This window comes from Podarcis cretensis (assembly GCF_951804945.1).
Source record: "Podarcis cretensis genome assembly, chromosome: 7".
NCBI classification, from domain to species: Eukaryota; Metazoa; Chordata; class Lepidosauria; order Squamata; family Lacertidae; genus Podarcis; species Podarcis cretensis.
The window spans coordinates 34,890,685-34,912,216 of NC_137176.1; the positions used below are offsets into that span (position 1 = coordinate 34,890,685).

Sequence of the window (21,532 nt, forward strand, 5' to 3'; positions counted from 1 at the left end):
CCCTTTTGAAATCTTGATTTTTTAAAAAAGTGCAATTATATTATTCATATCCTGTCCAATTTTTACAGAGTAGAAACATGTTACTTATGTTTGTGAAAGCTGACCTACTTTGCTATATTCCTTGACTCCCTCTGCAGGGCAGAATTCTGATCTGTCTTATGTGTAGGTGATGTCAGTTGCTTAGCAGATTGCTTCATTTTCTTTCACTACACTGTGGGGAAGCTAACTTAGAACGCTTCCAACAGGGAATAATCAACTAGTAGCATCCTCTATGCCAGGCCTGGAAATCAAGTTCCAGTCAGCAGTGATGGGAACACAGAAGAAAGTGGTTCTAAGAGTGTGCTGTGGATTTGCCCTCCAGCCTTTATAGATCTGCCTTATGAATGCAAATGGAGACGGAAGAAATGCATTTCAGTTTTTAAGGAATTTTAGAGTGGAAGACACCTGCTAAGAAGTAGAATAGAACTGATTAGTCCCAGAAATAATGTTCATTTGTCTGTGGATGAAAAAAGGCATTTTTCCATGGTTCCTCACAAAATGTATGTCACTCCTTTAAGGAACTTCAAGGATATAAAATGGCTGCCAGACTTTAAACAATATGTAAAATGTAGCCACTTCATCTGTCGCTGCTACTTTGGCTTCCCATCCTCTCTTAACTTCTGAAACATCCTAACTGTGTATTTTCTCTTTTTATTAAATGCAAACAACCCCATCTGTGTGAAGCACAGTTGGGCAAAGTGTGGCCCTGGTGAATTTCATATCTTGTGTCAAGAAGAGGGGCAATTGGGGGAAGCATTTAGCAGAAAGAGAAGAGGTGGTCTTATTTGTTTTTGGCTGTGGCTGGTATACCAACTATATGATCCCTGACAGATTGGGCTGTATCCAGCTAAAACAGGTTGGTCCAACATGTGGCCCCATTTGACACACCACCACCCTAGCTCACATCGCCTTCCTAAAGCTGGGTAAGGGAGGCACTGGGCTTTGAAAAGGAGCTATCAGGGGTCTGACAGGGTCCTAGTGTCCTCCCACCTCATTCCCAAGCCTAGTTAATGCTTTCCCAGCTTTGGGGAGGAGATGGGAGAGCTTTGGGACCCTGCCAGAGCCCTCACTCCTTCTTCCCAAAGCCAGCACCTCACTTACCCATATTTGGAAAGGCAGCACAAAGGCTGGGGTTTATCAAATTTTGAATGCCCCCCACACAGCAAGGCAGTTCCATGTTGAAGTACTCTTGTGGCCGACTTGGTATGGAAAGTTGGACCACCTAGAAACAGTTCTGCTAATGTGGGTGCAGGGAACCTTTGACCCTCCAGATGTTGTTGAACTGCAGTCGCCATCATGGTCAATAGCTATGCTTGCTGGGGTTGATGGGAGTTGTAGTTCGGCAACATCTGAAGGGCCAAAAGTTCCACCTCTGCTAATGCAAGGAGTTTAAGCTGTGCAGTGGAACTTACGTAGTTTGTCACCTCTGTGTGTGACCTTAAAATCCCGTTCTAAGGATTTCTCCAGAGCAGATTTATGCAATGCTCAGGGGACAGGGAAGTTCTGTTGCATGCTTCCAGGGAGAAAATGGTGTCTAAATGACACATAGCCAGCTGCACAGACATTTGCTTTGCTCCCTATATATACAATGTGCATGTGCTAAGATCCTTTTTGGTTTTGACCACATAAGCCCTCTCTTTGAACGAGCTTAACTGATGGATATGGGGAGAGGCAACAGAAGGCAACAGAATATATATTGGAAAGAAAAATATTACTGAGGGAAAAGGTGGTCCATATATTAAAATAATTCTGGGAGAGAGAACATTTAGTTCTCACAGATCTTACAAGAATGTCTGAACATATACCAGTATTTCTCACTCTCCCAAAAATTCGAATTAAAAATTGGAAGAACATCTTGTTCGCATAGATAATACACTTTTAGCCACAGAATGCATGCACACATGTACAAGTCAAAGTACAAAAACATCTATGTAAGCTAGAAGAATGTCTTGGAAAGTGGCCTGCGTCCTGAATCACCTAGCTCTTTAGAATTTAGAGTAAAATAACAGGTAGCTGGGCCAAGTTATGAGTTTGGGATATAATGTTCTGCATTAGTTGACTGGCCAAGTAGCTTCAGTAGGATAGGATTATGTGCAGTTATAAAATGTGTAAGTAGAAAAACTGCTTTCTCCATTTGACACAAAAACCCTACATGTTATATACATACATGTGTATGTATATAAGCCTAGCACATATAAGCTATATATATTTGAGAATAAAAAAAGAAAGCATCACCCAGGCAGACTTAAGCATCTTTATGTTCCATAGAATTCAGTAAGTGAATTAGCATGTTTAAGAAATTCCAGGGTGGTAATTCACAGGCCATTGTATTTTATAGAAGTGTGAAATGCATCCACCCCAAAACAACCTTCAGGATATTTGTGTGATTAGCCATCCTAGGCTGAATGGTGGGTGAATCAAGATCCCTTGACTTTACTGAGGAATTTTGGCTCTATCTCTGTTGGCCTGTCTGGACACCAGTCTTCAGGGCAGCTCCTCAGCCATTGTCACAAACATAAGGGCTGGATCTACATTGTCACAGACATATTGTCACTGACATAAGGGCTGGATCTACATTGATCTTCTGAACGCTATTCAGTATAACACTCTAGAAAGCTTAATGGCAGTTATCCATTGCCGGTGGCTCGCTGCTCTGTTGGTCACATTTTCATAACACCTTTTTAACGTTATAAATGACGAGAGTAGATCTGCCCAAGGTCCATTGAGATATTTTGGGGCTTTCTAAGCCTCAGCCCAGTTTCTCTCTGCCTCATAAAGCTTTCTGTTGGAGCACACAGCTAATGCCAGACCTCAGAGAATAATAGGGTGGTGGTGATATTTTCTGACAATAAAGGAGTGAGTATTCTGCACTCACACACTCTCCATATCATCAGGCTTGTGTCTAATGCTCAGGTGTTCTTCTATGGAAACTGACTATATCAGATTATCCCACTCATTCCCTCATGTGTTACAGTCATCAACCTTGGCCCCATTGAGGAGCCAATCATGTACCATAACTCTTGCTTAAAGTGCCAATGACCAGGGGAATCAAGCCAGTTTCTAAAGCCAGAGTAGTGATATATCGGCCCAAACCATTCCAGAAATCTGGACACATTCTCCTTCTAAAGCTCCCACAGAGATGGAAAATCTGTTGGATGTCTCACTGATATTGCTTGTCAATGACTATATTCACATTGGTCAGAAAAGAGGACACTTGGGGAAAGTAGCAGCTTTTATTTTTCCTGAGTAACTGTCAGTCCACACACATCCCTCTGCACCTACGGAGGCTAGAAACTTTTGAATACGCTGCACTCTTGGTCTCAATGTTCGCTGGGTCCTTTTGTTTCAGTTACCAAGCTCCACCAGTCTTCTCCAGAGAACCGGTTTGCCCTGAGTAAAGGTGACTCTATTGTAACCTCATCAGAGAAAATCACAAAGGCTGAACCAAAGACAGAAGTTGGGGCGAGGACACGAAGTTCTTCCAGCACACCTACCAGCCCAAAGCCCCCACTCCAAGCGGTAAAGCCCAGCCTAGCAGGACGGCCAACAGTTCCTCAGAAGCCACGATCTGCCTCTCGGACTGGTGAGAAGTCTCTGTACACTACGCTAGCATTAGCACAATGGCTTATGTGTGGAAAAATCAATAGTTAAATACCGAAGAGAAAATTCAGAAAATAAGATAATGGTTATTATTTTGTTTGGCGGCATTTTTCAATTGTTCTCTGCTAATCCTGACTAATCTTTTAAATGCTAGAAATGGGATTGCAATGGTAAATTATAAGAAAGAATGAGATATTCCCCTAAACACTGAGGTACTAATTTGTAGCCTTTGCATTATAGTACTGCCCTAAAGGTCTCAAAGATTACTACATTCTTCTTGTGTCTGATTAAGCAAATTGTTTCCCCTCATTTCTGAATATTGAAATACAGGTTTTAAAAAACTTTTTTGAGGCTTCGTTGTAACATATTTAAACAACTTTTTAAGCCCCTCTATTGTGCTTTATTGCCACATAGCCCTTCAGCATTTTCATTTCTTCCAGCTTACCCACTTTATAGAGGAGACACTTAGCTTTGAGGCTTTTCCTCGTCTATCATGCTTTCAAAAACTAAATCAGTACATTTGGGTGGTTGGTTGTGCGAGGGTTTATGTGAACGAATTTCCTAGATGCTGTGCAGCTGGTGACTGAATTTTCCTGTGTGCACGCTGTGTTTCCACAGAGGATATCCCAGAGTCTCCATCTGGTCCAGGTTCCCCTAAAACTGCTCTTCTTCCCCCCATTCTGAAGAGGGTTCCTTCTGATAAAGAAAAAGATGGACAGAGCAGCCCCCAACCAGCTGTCAGATCTCTTTCACACGAAGGTGAGAATGCTAGTATATTTCTCCAGCCCCCCCCCCCTTTGTATAATAATCAGGGGTCAGCAAACTTTTTCAGCAGGGGGCCGGTCCACTGTCCCTCAGACCTTGGGGGGGACTGGACTATATTTGGGGGGGTGAACGAATTCCTATGCCCCACAAATAACCCAGAGATGCATTGTAAATAAAAACACACATTCTACTCATGTAAAAACACCAGGCAGGCCCCACAAATAACCCAGAGATGCATTTAAAATAAAAGGGCACATTCTACTCATGTAAAAACACACTGATTCCTGGACCATCCACAGGCTGGATTTAGAAGGCGATTGGGCCGGATCCGGCCCCCGGGCCTTGGTTTGCCTACCCATGGTATAATTGTTCATGTCCTCAGCTATTGGAAGTCAATTTGCAAAGTTCCTGATTCTGAATACGACCTTAATGTCTGGTCATAATAATGTGTTAATTTACCTATATTATGTGTTCTAATTGCATGCACGCACACGCCTCGCCCTTCTGCAGGGGTTGTTTCCATTCTAGCCCATGGTGCTAATTATATCTCCCATTATCTTTTGTGTTATCTGCAGCCTCCATCATTTCCTTCTCGGCCATAGGGCCAAACTAGGCAGGAGGCTAATGTTAAATGCATCTTTACATTTAACATGCAGGGTTTTCAAAACAATTCAGCTAGCATTCTCCAGAGGGGCTGGTAGTTACTGTGACAGCAGGAGGCATGAAGACAGAATTTCATCCTGCTGCAGCCCTGCAGAAAATGCTGCCTCTGAAGCTGATATTTCCCTGGGTATCAAATGCAGATTTCCTCCCAGTGCAAATACCAATTTGTGGGGAAGGATTTTCCTCAGGACCTCAGCATGCAAGGGCAAGGTTAAATTGCCCTTCCTCATCTGTTCTTATCCCGATAAATATCACTCCCACTCCCTAAGCTGGTGCAGTATTTGCATTTCTAAAAACCTGCCCATTAGATACAAAGAATCCTTCTGTGTTCCATCTGCTTTGACCCAGAGAACTCCTGTCATTGGCTGGCAGAAGTCGAATCTCAATACAGATTGCACTTAGGTCCCGCTTCTGGTTGGCCATTGTGAGAAGAGGGAGGTGGACTTGATGGTCCATTTGCCTGTTCTAGCAGACTCTTCATATGTTCTTTCATTAAAAAAGCTCTACAGTGCTCCATCTGCTGATGCTCACAGACATTTCACACATTACAAAGAGGCAAAACTGGATTTTTCATCCATTCATTCATTTTATTTGTATCCTGCTTTCACACACAAATACAACCATGCTCAAATCAGCTTACAACAAAGAAAACAGGAGTGCATTTCAAACAAACACTGCAAAACAACTCCAAAATAACGTAGCAAAACAATAGCAAATATAAAAACATAAAAAACCTACATTTCAATACTATAAATGTAACAAGATTACTGAAACAACATGCAGCATCCAATAGCAAAAATCACAAGGGAGCTCCAAGGTTTCGCCTTAGTCCTAGAAACACACCTCCTATGATGTTGCTCACAGGCCGTCTCCTGCAGCAGCAGCAGCAGCAGCTGCTTATAAGCTTCTTATTAGGCTTCCAAGAGCAAGGGGTGGGGTAACTGAAAACACCCCTCCCATGAATTTTGACCACATGTTCAGCCCCTATAGAAACCTGCAGTCCATCCCAGCTCCCTGGCAAGCATGAAGTGTACGATTAGAACATTTTAGGTGTATTGCTATTGTTACCTCTTGGTATATGTTAGGACTGGTTAAAAGCTATATCCTCCTGCTCCCTTTTTTTAAAGTTACAGTTCTGTTTGCGCAACTTATACTTCTGTGTTATGTCTGGCTCCCATTTCATGCTCGCCCCTGTAACTTTATTATTATTCATTTTATTTATTCCCCACACTTCACCGTAACACCCTCAGATTTTTTAAAAGCAGCATTGACAACAGTTCAAAACAAATGTACGTGGACACTCAGTTAATTGGTTCCTTTACCAGTAAATCATTGACACGATTTGCTTGGCAAAAAGGATGAAATAATGCCATCTTATTTTCTCTCACTCTTTTGTGTATTGTTGTGTTACTAAGCATGCTAAATATCAGGATATGTAAAGCATGACATTTTCATTATTAGGGCTGCTAAATTGTATAATAAACAAATGAGGCTAAGAATGCTGCTGATTGATCTAATCAGCCTTCAAAATCTGAAATAATTTGCCTCGGCCATTTACTGCAGTGAGTGATACATGTGCCTTGCAGGGGCTGCAGATTAAAGGGGCAGGAAATGTTTTCAACTCTGCAATGGATACAACAGTCACATCCTTTATATGGGTTCAGGTAGTAGTACATAGGTCTTTGTCCTCTGCAGTTTGGCATCAGATGTTGCCTGCTGTAGAAATCTCCAGTGTAATATTAATCCAATTCATTTCTGACCCAGTAGTGTATCTCTAGAAAAGGAATGTCCTTATGAGAGGTTCTTGCTTCTGCAGGGAAGGCTGGTTCAGTAAGAAACATTGGGCTGGTTTGCATGTCACAATACAGTGGTACCTTGGGTTACAGACGCTTCAGGTTACAGACGCTTCAGGTTACAGACTCTGCTTACCCAGAAATAGTACCTCAGGTTAAGAACTTTACCTCAGGATGAGAATAGAAATCGTGCTGTGGCAGCGGGAGGCCCCATTAGCTAAAGTGGTATCTCAGGTTAAGAACAGTTTCAAGTTAAGAACAGACCTCCAGAACGAATTCAGTTCTTAACCCGAGGTACCACTGTAAGCATGAACACATGAGTGTGTAGACTCCTGGGGAGGAGATAGCTGTCATTTTGCTGTCCCCAGTTCTTTTGCTGCTGCACAACACTGAGCTAAGCCATGGCTTGGCTTAGCATGTAGTCCAAACTTCTGCTTATTGGTTTAGCTGGCCAGCTAGATCCAATTCTCCATCGCTGCACTAAGTCAAGCTGCTGCTTAGCTCAGCAAAACAACAAGGGAAGAACAAAGAGGCCACAATCTCCTCACCAGGAGCCCTGATACCTGCCCTAAGCCATGGTTTGGCTTAGTATGACATGCCAACCAGCCCATTGGCTTAACATTTGGTCACATTCTCAAGAATCAACAGCACTCTCAATTCTCCATGCTAACCTCCAAATGTAAACAGTCCTCAGTGTAACTGCTCAGCGGTTTGATTACGCCTAGTGATTAAGCACCTGTCTCTTTGAAGAGCTGTACTTAGAAAATTAAATACGGTATTTACAAGTTGAGCTTGAAGTTCATTAGTGTCAGTTACAATACATCCCTTCTGAAACCTTTAGTCAACTTAATAGGCATTTTTGTTCAGTGCTTTCCTTTCTCAGGTTTACGCTTAAGGAGCAGCACAGCAATTCTGGTAACTCTCCTCTGTATAAAGCATACTAAGTGCTTTAATATTTAATTCCATATACTATATATATATTTGTAAAACCTTATTAAGTGGTTTGATTCTCAAAATCTGAGGCTGGAATCCTATTGCCTAGAAGTAAGCCCCACTGAGCATAGTAGGATATATTTATGTGTAAACATTCTAAAGGTTTGCCACATGCTAGACGTAGGAATGTCTTAGGGCCAGAGGCATTCCAGGGTCTCTCCTTTCCCTATCCCCCCTGGGGCCAGAAAAGAGGGCTGTGTGGGCATTTTTTTACCTGAAGCAACTCCTGGCAAAAAAATTGCTGGCAAAGTTGAAATAGTGAAATCCATTGTGCCATGCATCAAGGAGCAGGATTTCCTAGTATCATTAGACCTACTGGAGACTTATCTACACATCCTAATAAAGCTCTCACACCTGAAGTACCTGTGTTTTCATTCATTTTATTCATTTGTATTTATTTAAATATTTATATTTAATAATAAAAAATAAATATTTATTTGTAAACTGCGCTTTCACATACAAAGGTATACAGACTGAAAACATAGTATTACAATAAAAACAGTTATCACAGGCCCTTCTGTATAGATCAGTGCCAAAGATTACCTCTGCTGGATAATAATAATAATAATAATAATAATAATAATAATAATAATAATTAATAAAATTCCATTTATATCCCGCCCTCCCCAGCCAAAGCCTTGCTCAGGGCGGCTAACAACAATAAAATAATACAACATTGTAAAATCATTTCATTATAAAATTAATTCAAATCAAATTGATGGCAACCATTGGGCTAGAGTTCTGTGAAGATTGCCGAAGGAGGGAGTCAGGCTGTACCCTGGCCAAAGGCCTGGCGGAACAGCTCTGTCTTGCAGGCCCTGCGGAAAGATGTAAAGTCCCGCAGGGCCCTAGTCTCTTGTGGCAGAGCGTTCCACCAGATCGGAGCCACAGCCGAAAAAGCCCTGGCTGTGGTTGAGGCCAGCCTAATCTCTCTGTGGCCTGGGACCTCCAAGATGTTTTTGTTTGAAGACCGTAAGTTCCTCTGTGGGACATACCAGGGGAGGCGGTCCCGTAGGTACGAGGGTCCTAGGCCGTGTAGGGCTTTAAAGGTTAAAACCAGCACCTTAAACCTGATCCTGTACTCCACCGGAAGCCAGTGCAGCTGGTATAGCACTGGGTGAATGTGATCTCACAGCGAGGACCCCGTAAGGAGTCTCGCTACAGCATTCTGCACCAGCTGGAGTTTCTGGATCAGTCTCAAGGGCAGCCCCATGTAGAGCGAGTTACAATAATCCAGTCTGGAGGTGACCATCGCATGGATCACAGTGGCTAGGTCAGGGCGAGAGAGATAAGGAGCCAACTGCTTAGCTTGGCGGAGATGGAAAAATGCTGCCTTTGTTATAGCTGCAATCTGCGCCTCCATGGAAAGGGACGTGTCGAAGATTACACCCAAACTCTTAACGAACGGTGCTGGCACTAATTGCACCCCCGCAAGAGATGGGAGTTGCCCCCTCAATCCCATATCGTCCCTTCCCAGCCAAAGGACCTCTGTCTTCGAAGGATTTAACTTCAACCGGCTCCCACCTAACCATCCAGCCACAGCTTCCGAACAAGGCTCATCTAGACCAGCATCCTATTCCCACCGTGACTAATCAATGCCTGAGCACAACAGCACCCTCCCCATTTGTGATTCCCAGCCAATTGGTGTTCACAATCATGCTTCTTTTAATCCTGCCTTGATGATGCCCCGATCCAATCTAGTTCCTGATTTAAGAGCCATCAAAGCAGCCCAGCTCAGCTTGGACAGCTCCCCAGAACCACAGCTTTGTAGCAAATCTAGAAAAGAGCTAACTGGAATTAGTGTTCTAGGAACTGTACCTTGGGGAAATTGTCCATTTATTCCCACTCTCTGCTTCTTGTTCCTTAACCACCTACTGATCCACAAGAGGATGTTTCCTCTTATTCCATGACTGATAAACTTACTCAGGAGTCTTTGATGAGGTACTTTATGAAAGCATTTTCAAAGTACTCAGTGTCAACTGGGTCTCCTCTGTGTGCTCATTGACACTCTGAGAGATCACTAATAGGTTAGTCACTCTTGTAGAAGCCTTGCTGGTTCTGCTTCAGCAAGACTTGTTCTTCAGTATGCATAGTAATTCTGCATTTAAACCTCCCACCAGCTCCCCTTTAGTTCCCTTCCTAAACTGTTGTTCTCCTGGCCACCTTCCAGTCCTTGGGTATAAGAGCTTATCTTAAGGGCATGTGGTGTTATTGTTAGAAGATCTGCAAATTCACATTTGAATTCCTTAAGAACTCTTCTGTGGGTGCCATCCAGACCTAGTAATGTTTCAGTTTTTAATTTGACTCTTGTCACCGCTATGTGGCTCACTTCCTCAGACTTCCTTCCTGAGAAAGTTAGTTTCTGAAAATGATCTCTAATGTGCAGTATCAATTTTAGAGACAGTTACATGTTCCTCACAGGGTAGCAGTCTTAATGAATAGCAAATATATATATATATCTGATGTGAAAATATTTCTTTTCCAACTACATTATTCATTTTTGTATGTTAGGAAGTACTTCTCAACCCTGCAGGTTTTTAAATGCTGTGCTGAACAAAAGCACTGCAGCAAAAAAGTTCGATCTTTTACCTATTCAGTGCTGAAATAAAGGGGCCTTATATCACCAAATTACCATGTGTTGCAGCTCAGCAATCAAACCTTTAAATCTGATTTTTAGTTTTTTTAAGAAACGGGTTTTTTCTTCTTCTTTTCTCTCAGAATTCTTAGTCTTACATTTAGTTTTCCAGTGAGTATGTGTTCACATTGATAATGAATAGAGTGGAATTGTCCTTTTGGTGAATTCTGAATAATAGGAAACAAGCAGATGTGCTCACTTGCCAAACATGGAGGAATTTCTTCTGTGTTGAGAATATGTGACTCATCAGAGCTTTAAAGAGAATGAGAGCAATTTCAGTTATTATCTTAGGGAAGGATTATTGGTATAATTGTTGACCTGTGCATAGTCAAGCACATTGTTCTTTATAATGCATTCCACAAAACATGCATTCTGCTGTGGGCAAAAAAAAGGAGGCAACAATTTGCTCTAATCTCCTGTGTTATACTTACCCACTTTTTGCCTATGATGAAATGAGTTTGACAATGTGTGCAATATAATAAGATTGCAGTGGAAGTCAAAAGCAAACCATTTCTCTCCTTGGGAGATAAATTGTCTGTACAGCAACAACAACTTGGCTGCTTGGTAAGGCTAGTTGTAGATTTTATATATGATTAAAAACTACCAATATCTTGTCTTTTTAAACAGATGTAAGTATTGCTGTGTTCATTTATTATAAAATCTGCTGCTACATTTACAATTTAAACAAGTTCTCATATGTTTTGGTTTGGTTTTAATTAATGTATTTCTGCCACCTTCTGTTGGTTTCAAGTTAGTGTTTCCACTTGCACGCTAATGAGGTAATTTCTGCTCTCCAATCATGGAAAAGTTACACGTGGATCCCTTTCTGGGTCAAGAAGTACCAAACTATCGAAAAGCACTACTGCCATGGCTTCTTTGGGTTTGATAGGGCCCCATGTGCAGGGCCTAACTTGATTCGTGCCGCTTTGAAAGTGCCTGTCCTCTGAGTGAGCTTTCCGCTCAGGAAAATGTGACAGTTCCCGTCAATGTTGATTGTGCCCTGCCATACATGATAACTGTGGAAATCCTGCCACTATCTGTGATATCCTTTGGATGTTGGCCATAACTTATTATTTTAACCAGCTTCTATTTGGAATGTTGAATATGAGCTTTGAGTTACACAGAACTCTAACCAATGAACAATTTGGAGAGCAGAGCAGATATTGGGGTCATAGTGAATAGCTCTGGGGTCATAGCAAATGAAGCTGTCCACTCCCCAACTTCCCAACTCAACATTTTGTCTTCTGATATAGGTCCAAAGAGAAGCCCAGGACACCAGGAGCAGAAACAGAGGTCTTTAAGTAAAGATGGTCAGCAGGGAAGCAAGTCCAGTGACTCTGGTGAAGAAGCTGATAAAGATTTTATTTTTGTTTAGTTGGTTGGTTGTGTGTTTGGCAGTGCTCTTTTGTAACAATAAGGGTACCGCTTATCCCTCTTTTTGATCAGTTACTCTCCTTTTATAGAGGAGCATTTGGAAAGGGGGGGGGAGTGTCGGTGATTGCACTGGTAACTGAACTTCATGACTCTGATCCTTTGTTTTTTCCTGATCTGTACGATTCCAGACATTCCCTTTCACGCCTTTGCAAAAGCCAGCAACTTTTTCATGTCTTCTACTTGAATTTCTCTGAAGCAGCTATAATAATAATGCCTTGCTTTGCGGGACTTTGCGGGAGGAAACCCCCAAGCAAAGGAACTGGACAATTTCTTACACTAACCCACACTGTACAGCATGAGAGGTGTTGTACTGCTGAATGTAAATGTGTCAAACTTGCACGCAACTTACTTTATAAATATACTCTTGCTGAATGCAATTGCACATTGTAATTATATCAACAGAGCACACTAATAAAATAATTTGTATAAATAATATATATTAGATGCTTGGATATGATTTTTACATTCTCCTTTGGGAGACCTTTTTTCTTGTTTGTTGTACTGTATATAAGAACACAATATCCTACATTTTGTGTACTGTTCTAAAGCACAAAACAACAACAACCCAGAATTACTAATAACTTGATATGCTTCCATATCCATAAGTAAATGTTTGTTGTTGATTGGAATGAGGGCAATGGACATTTTATTACTATTGGTATTTTCTAGAGGGCACCTTGGGGGGGGGGTCAGTCTGCATTCGCTCTAGCTTCTAACATGTACTTTTGAAAGAAAAGTAGATTCTTGTCTGTAAAAGCAATTTTTCATTTTTTTTTCCTTTGCATATTTCACAGGCATCTGCTTATGATACACGCTGAAAGGAGTTTATTCATAATGTATATTTGTACCAATAAAAATGATTTTACAACTGGAATTTGACTTTCTAATTTTAAAGAAATACTTTCTCGAAGTCTTTGTAAATTATAAATCTATAGTTCCATACTCCAGTACATTTTTTCAAACCCTAAATATAGGCAAACTTCGCATTTAAATTATTTCAAATCATTTTTGTACATAATGTAGCAAGTAACTTCATGTGGACAAAAAAATCTTCGTTATTTTATTTTTAAAGTTATTCATTTCTTCTGAACGTAACATTGCAGAATATGAGGCATATTGCTGCAAAACAACCAATCCTCTTTACACAATTCTGTTGTGATGCTTTCTGTATGTTTCTGCCAGTGAATCAACAGATTCCCCCCCCCCCACATCTACCTTTCTCTATCACCACAGGATCAAACACTGATGTGCATCTGTTCATTAATTGGTTCGCTTAACCAACAGTAACAAAAAATGTTCTGTTACTGTTAACCAAATATCAAAACTAACGGAGGCTAAATTAAGGAAAGTTGGTCATATCAGGCGTGCCTTGGTTTAAGAGGGGAGGGCTCTGTGTGCAGGGCTGCCCTGGCCTTAGTTAAAAAGCATGTTACATGCAAATGAGAGTAGTGAATACTCTGCATTTTTTTTTTTAATGAAAAATATTCCTGCCATTTTGAGTGGAAAAACGAGTGATGTTTAACCTTTTCCTGCTCAGCACTGCCCCTTTGCATTGCTTCCTCCATGCAAGGTCCCAGTATGTAATTTCCTTTTATAAATAAAGGTAAAGGGACCCCTGACCATTAGGTCCAGTCATGACCAACTCTGGGGTTGCGGCGCTCATCTCACTTTATTGGCCAAGGGAGCCAGCGTACAGCTTCCGGGTCATGTGGCCAGCATGACTAAGCCGCTTCTGGCAAACCAGAGCCGAGCAAGGAAACGCTGCAATTGCATAAAGAGGGACAGCTTTGGCAAAGGATAGGAAGAGTTTTTAAGCATCATACCCTTCTCTGCTAAAAAATGTAGCATCCTAAAATTGCTTTAAAAAATAAAAATAAAGACTGTTCAGACAGTTACGTGTTACATGGTTTGCCCTCAAGACAAGCCCTTTACCTTAGAGGACTACTGCCAATCTTCTCTTTCAACCTATAATATACAGCGAATGAAGTAATTCAACACGTAAGAAGGCAGAGGTCAACTCTACCATTATTTAATCTATTATGCCACAGCCATTATTATTAGTATAAGTGGGTTCTATGAAAATAAATGGGATCAAGTGAACCAGAAAGGTAAGGTTAAACATTTGAAACGTTAATCTTTGTCTCTACAATAATCATTTAGGTAATATTATTTCAGGAAGGTTGTTCGTAACCATATCTGGTGAGCAAAGCAAAGTGACCCTGGGTTTTTCCATCTTTCGAGTCATTTTTCTTTCTTTCTTCCAATGAGGAAGTGAACATGTAGAACCAGAGGAGGATATAAAACTCTCTTAGAAGAACTGTTGTTTTAATTAGATTGACCGTGTCCAGGAAAGGGATAGGGCTGCTATCTGCACAAATCCAATTTGCTTGAATTCAGCAAAGTTAACTCTCTAAATGACTGCTGAAAGGCACAGCAGATGGGGAAATGAAGTAAGTCTCTCCCCTCATTTCCCATAAGCTTTTTTCTCCAAAACCCTCTGGCAGAAAAAACCCTTTTGGAAGTTAATGCAGCTTGCAGTGTTGATTGGAGCATTATAGGTCGGCAAAGGGACAGTGGCATAGATGTATGTTACATTACCAGTCAATGTAAAACCCAACAGGTTTGCCAATATGATTGTCCCATCAGTGTCCATAGAGTACTATGTTTCAGTGCCACCTTAATCTTGAAATTAAAAAGTTGGAGGGATGGTTGCTGATTCTTTTATGTGGTTCCAGAGCCAACAATAGAAGGGACCACACTTGCTTATATTGTTGTGCTTTTTCCCTTCCAGAGCTATGGTAGGGGGGGAAATGGTTTAATTAATTAATTGCATTCCAAGCCACCCTTCATCTAAACAGATTCCAAGGAAATTGACAACAATAACCAAATAAAATAAAAGTGAAACATAATCATTCAAAAAAAAAAAAACCCCAGCATACATCTAAACGATAACAGCTTAAAAAAATGCAGCAAAAACAAATGTAACCCTTTTAAACTTCATGAGCAAACAAAAATGGCTTAAGCAGGCATCAAAAAGATGATAATGCCAATTGAACCTCCCCAGGGAGGGTATTTCAAAGTCAGGCAATCACTACAGAAAAAGGCTTCTTTGTGTAAGCATAATTCAGATCAGCAAGCAACAGCAGTTGAAGGGCAGAGACTCCCCTTCTCTCCTTAGAAGTTTGCTGGCAAAGGCAGTTGTTTCCATCTGCAGTCGCACCTACTCTTGGCTACAGGTAGTGTTGAGATGCTATGGAGAGGGCCTGTCCAGCTCTCCAACTCATCCCTGCCTGCCTGGCTAGTAACAGAGTGATCTATCTAGTAGTTCTAGAATGGGGCATTCTTTCAATTCTGGGAAGTACCTCCTCTTGGTTGTCAGACAGGAGTCTTCTAGTAAGAGCACCACTAGGGGGTGGAGCTTAAACAGACTGCCTGTAGACAGAAAGTGACTAAGATTTCTCTACCCAAAGCCACAACACAGAATGGGGTGAATGGACTAAGAGTATGAACAGAGGCAGACTGTGGGTTGCACCAATGTAGCTTCACACACACACACACACACACACACACACACACACACACACACACACTGCAGTCATCTTCACTATCCCACATTACATGGTATTGCATCCTTGTGACCAGTCTTTTACTTCCTTTCAGCATAAAAGCATTGTAGACAAGTTTGTGGCACCCTAGCTAAAAGTCCATGGCATTATCTGTAGGTTGGGGTAAACTTGTACTCAAAGGACCTTCCACCAACAGTCACCCAGAGATGCCTAACACATTTTCATCATCAGCATCTAGCCATGAGTTCCACTCTACATATTTCTTCAAGGTAGGTGCCTTGGTGAATTGCTTTTCACTGTTGCCAGATATGCAGGAAATATGTTTGTGGAAATGTCGCAGGCTTTCATATCTTTCTGTTCTTCAGACCACAGGTGTTCAGCATAAATATTACAAATAAAATAAGGTTAGGATTTGATCATTTTTTAAACAAAACAGAATCAAATTTTTATTTTAGCTGTTCTTGCATAGCAGGGTCTGACTGGAAAGTGATGTGTCAACTTTGTTCAGCTATCAGCATGTCTTTGATCAATTCCCCCACTTTGAATGTTTATTTCAACGTTCAAAGACCCCCTTAGTGGGCTGCTGCCTGTTTTCCTATCAAATATCTTCTCAGCTGCTTTGAAAAGGCTTGTTTGGCAGAACCATGTGTGTCAGGTTCAATTTAAATTGTATGCTGTGAGGCAGATAAGCGTGTTTTCTTTGTAGTCTTAAATCATCTGTCAGACATGCAATTGTAAATTATCATTGAACATTCCACATTTATAAAGTTAAAACTAAAATTCCACATAATTTTGCATTCAGTTGTATGTCTGAATTGTTTGAACTTTAGGGGGCCATTTATGATACTTATCCTGGGCTATATTTATTCCCCTTAACAAATATGTCTGTTGAAGAAAATTAGTTAGTATTGGTATTCACAGCTATTGACCTGACCTTGTATTCATACCTTGTGGTATGCTGACCTAGGCCATGGAAATAATCCACATTTAAGAGCTCTGTATGGTGGTGGAATCATTTAGACCACAGTTGCCTTTCAGCAAAAAATAATTACTTTTTCCTGCATGCTCAAAGGACTTCACACACGTTGACAGTAAACCTTACCCCAATTAAGGTAGACAGGATGCGCTTTCCCTTTTTTCAGGTGGCATGTCTGAGGCTCAGAGATAACTGTTGCCCTAAGGCCAGCTATTAAGGTCAAACCCAAAACAAGATTGGAACCAGGGACTTCCTGGTTTCTGACTCTTTCTCGTAACTGCTGCTTCTAACTTGCTTTCGGGCATATATCTGGGAGGTGATAATGCTAATTTCAGGTGAGTGACGTGGGCTAGCAGCTCCCATGTTGCACCAGTAACATATTGTTACAGAGGTTGTGCACCACTCCTAATCTCTGCCAAGCAGCAAAAAGATTTCAGGGGTTTCCAGCTGCTCACCCAGGGTTGTATTCCCATTGGGAAATCAAGGCACAGGTAAAAGGACCCCTGACCATTAGGTCCAGTCGTGACTGATTCTGAAGTTGCGGCGCTCATCTCGCTTTACTGGCCGAGGGAGCTGGCATTTGTCTGCAGACAGCTTCCAGGTCATGTGGCCAGCGTGACTAAGCCGCTTCTGGCAAACCAGAGCAGTACACGGAAACGCCGTTTACCTTCCCGCCAGAGCGGTACCTATTTATCTACTTGCACTTTGACGTGCTTTCGAACTGCTAGGTTGGCAGGAGCAGGGACCGAGCAACGGGAGCTCACCCCGTCGCGGGGATTCAAACCGCCAACCTTCTGATCGGCAAGTCCTAGGCTCTGTGGTTTAACCCACAGTGCCACCTGCGTCCCAAAACACCTGGAGATTGAACCTGTGGCCTTGTACACGCGAAGCACGTGTACTACACATATTTACAAGCAAACAATGTTCCTCAGGGGTGGGGGAGGAATCTACCCTCTGCTCTCCTAAATTTGGGGTTCAAGTCCTAGGATTCCAGGCGTCCTGCAGTACTTCTTATCAAAAGCTTTTGTTCAACAGACGGCAGATCTGAATGCTGAACAATTCAGTACTCCTATAAATGCTTCACTCTACTTCTAGCAACATCTTACAGCTTGAAGAAAAGCTTGTTGAAACATGTAACAGCTTTTGATAATTTGAGGGTTGGGAGGTTGGATAAGGCTTTACTTATCCATCTGTGAGACAGTCATTTTCTTTTGCAAAAAGAGAATTTTATTGCGAACATTCTTACAAAATAGCAAATAGAATGTGGTGTGGCAACGGCAGTCATTTTTGTCAATACTTATTGTTCAGTACTGTGCGAGAAGCTTAGCTTGTTTGCATTGTGTTACTATACAATCATGAAGACAAAATAAGTCAATAACTGAGACAACCAAACGTAGACAATTTAGTTAGTGCCTTTTATTTTCTTTCATAATAGCCTATCCAGTTTTCAATGCACTTAAATGAATTTTGCAGGCTTTACCATAATGCTTGTTAAATTTAAAACTCAGAATACCTTTTCTATTTCAAATATTTCTTTTCAGATTGAGTTATAAGAATTTTAACAATACATTTTATAGTAATAATGATAGTGATAATCTTCATTCTATTCATGTAATAATGATGTCCTTCTTTACAAGTACCTTGCTAAAGTGGGGTTAGGTGGGTGGTGTGGAGAAAAAGCCATACACAAGATGGTATATTGAATCTGAGGCCGCCTTTGGTTCTTCTAACACAGGAGTGGGGAACTTTTAGCTTTCCAGATGTTGCTGACCACATCAGCCCTAGCAAGCATGGCCGATGGCCAGGGATGATGGGAGCTGCGGTTCAGCAGCATCTGGGCAGTCAAAGGTTCCCAACAACTGTTCTAATCTGTATGAAAATGTTCCAGGACCAGTGGTTCGTAGCATGATGCAATGGTTGTGGCAGAATAGAATCATAGAGTTGGAAGGAACCCTGAGGATCATCTAGTCCAACCCTCTGCAATGCAGGAATATGCAGCTGTCCCTTATGGGGATTGAACCTGCAACCTTGGCATTCTCAGCCCCACTTTCTAACCAGCTGAGCTATTCAGGTGCTGAAGAGTTATCAGAGCCCTTGCACTGAACTGGAGCACATGAACAGATATATTGGAATCTGGATGCTCAAGCCCACATGGTAATTACTGTGGGGAAAGGGAAATGTGCAATGGTGTGTGTGTGTGTGTGTGTGAACTTCCCATATTTGACATAAAGCAAACTTTGTAGATGCCCCAAATGACCCCTTAAGCAAAACTACCTGATTCCGTGGCCCCCTCCCAATCCCTTCCTCTTTATTCTCCCCCAGCTTCCCCCATTGCTGCCATTCTCCCACTCTTGAAAACTGGGAGTGGAGAATTATGAAAAGGGTTTGCTCCAGCCCATTCATTAGATGTGGAGGAAATTCTTTTTCGAGACATCCCTTTTAATATTTCAGAAACCCTTTACCCCAGAGCACAATAGTGATTCTAGTCAGTTTGGGACCTCATGGGGTTAATTGAATGCTTCGGTTCTTGTGGCAAGTTTCCTTTCTCTTTAATGGCCTTCAACAGCCACATGCTTTCTGCTCAATGAGCATAAAAGGTTTGGGTGGGTTTTATTGACTTAAGATTAGCTCTATTATTTCTATTTATTTCTTTTATTAAAATGTTAATGCAGGGGAGCTGTCATAGCAGGCTGGTGTGTGAGAAAATGGGGCCTCTGTGTGAACTATTACTTCTGCCAAACTTGCTCCAAGGTTTTCTTGAATGCAGGCTTCTGGCACAGCCTTTGAGCTGACAGCTATTCACCACTGAAGGCTAGTACAGTGTTACTGGAACCCAGAAGATCCAAACCTGGGTCTATTGCACTGGCCCTTATCTTTTTTTATACAGCAGGGACAGGAAACCTGTGGCACTCCAGATGTTGTTGGACTGCAACTCCCATCAGCTCCAGCCATAATTGCCTACATACATGGATGATGGGAATTGTAGTCTAGCAGCATCTGGAGGGATATAGGTTCTGAGTGTACTACGAAGCTCAGTACCAGTGAGACTCCAGCCATTTCCCAACTTAACCTGCCCAGAGGCAAATCTCTGTGATTGGGCGCTTGCCACTAGTTCTTAAATACCTTTGGAACCTAACGGGTTACTCTCTGGTGTCAACAGTGTAAAAGTAATAACCGTAGGGTATTTTAGACATTCCAACAAACAGTTGCCCAATTGCCAGCAGGGAACACAAGGTTCTAATCATATGGAAATGGACAGATGTGCACCTATCCATTATAATGTTTTGCATCATCATGCAGACCATGGGTGGGTTGTTGTTGTTTTGCAAAATCTCCCCCAAAAATGAAATTCCAACACTTCCAATATGGGCTGCCATATGCCTGGGGTTTTTTTGGGACATTTTAACTGGTTTCTGAGAATTCTGCCCAGATGCTATTTTCGACAGATGAATCCCGGATATGTCTGGGAAATTCCAGATGTATGGCAGTGCTACTAGTTAGCTGCCCCTGAGCCACACCAAATATAGCTGATATTAAAATTGCAAATGGAGCTTGCTCACTTATGCATGAAGCAACTGGATAAGCAGCTGGACAGACGTGGACTTGCGTTGTGTACGTACTTTTGTTTTTCTGGAATTTTCATTTAGAAATCTTTTGTATTGCTGTCTCAACACTTCCATTGTATTTCAATTAGCTGTCAGCCTTTGAGAAAGGGTGCCTTTAAAAATTAAGCCTCACTGTCAAAATGAATATTGGAAGGGGAAAAGAGAGACAGGAAAAGCAAAAGGGTGGTGTTCTTTCTTTCTTTTCAAATAGGCAGTTGCCATGCAAGAAGGGAGCAAGTCAAGCTTTTAACTGTAGCCATGCTGCTAAGAATCCCTCTGACACACCTCAATATGCAACATTGACTTTATGCCTGTTTTCAGAGGCTTCTATATCACACCAGTCATTCTTTGTGTAATTTGATAGTGGGTGGTTTTTTGTTTTGTTTTTTTTACCATTTGCTATCAATCGGGCCAAATTGACAAATTAATATATGTTGGGCAGATTTAATTCATCTGTTTGTGTACTTGTGTATGTTTAGACTTTCTAGACTAGTGATCCACTCAAGAGAAATTTGATGTTGCCCCCCCTAATAACAACAATATTCTGCGCATTAGCTAATATTGCAGATGCCCGTGTACATAATGCAACTGTAGTAGAGCAAACGTGTTCACAAAGTACAGTTCTGCAGGATGCTTGCCTGAGATATCATAGAACTGTAGAGTTGGAAGGGACCCCAAGGGTCATCTAGTCCAACCCCCTGCAATGCATTACTCTTCTAACTTGGAAATGCCATTTCACATCCTAATCTTCAAAACTGCTAAGGTTTGCCAACACTAACAGATATGTAGAATGGAAAACTTACAGGTAATTGTTGTTGTTGTTTTGTCTTTTCCTCTTTCAGATACTAATGTAATTCTAAACACCAGTATGTGGGATAAGAGTTATATGGCATTAACGAAAGCTCATACCAAGAACTAACTTAGTTGGTCTTTAAGGTGCTACTGGAAGGAATTTTTTTATTTTGTTTATCTTCTGCATTCACAGACCAGTTGATAATCAAAGCGTAAGAACCAAGCTTTGCCATAATTTGCAGAAACCCATGGTCAGTTTGTGCCCGAGCAATAGATAAGTCTATTTCAGTCTACCACCAGTGGTTCATAAAATCTGCAAGCTTTTCAAATGAGGAATACAGTGGTACCTCAGGTTACAGACGCTTCAGGTTACAGACTCCGCTAACCCAGAAATAGTACCTCGGGTTAAGAACTTTGCTTCAGGATGAGAACAGAAATTGTGTGGTGGCGGTGCAGCGGCAGCGGCAGGCCCCATTAGCTAAAGTAGTATCTCAGGTTAAGAATAGTTTCAGGTTAAGAATGGACCTCCAGAACAAATTATGTTCTTAACCCGAAGTACCACTGTACTGAAAAACAGGCACAACAGCTATTTCCTTCTCTGATGCCACTCTGAAAACTAACTAAAAACAGAGGTGGTGCTTCAGAGCAACTCATGAATAATTCACTGTGTG

General features: G+C 41.5%; 1 protein-coding gene across 1 annotated transcript in view; it reads left to right on the forward strand.

The window, feature by feature from the left end:
* CARMIL1 (capping protein regulator and myosin 1 linker 1) overlaps positions 1 to 12,796 on the forward strand; it is a 133,130-nt gene extending 120,334 nt beyond the window's left edge. The window contains exons 35-37 of the mRNA XM_079983735.1: positions 3,389 to 3,622; positions 4,258 to 4,398; positions 11,742 to 12,796. Coding sequence (XP_079839861.1) covers positions 3,389 to 3,622; positions 4,258 to 4,398; positions 11,742 to 11,863 — 497 coding nt within the window. The 3' untranslated portion in view covers positions 11,864 to 12,796. The remainder of the gene's footprint in view (positions 1 to 3,388; positions 3,623 to 4,257; positions 4,399 to 11,741) is intronic.
* The last annotated feature ends 8,736 nt before the right edge of the window (positions 12,797 to 21,532 follow it).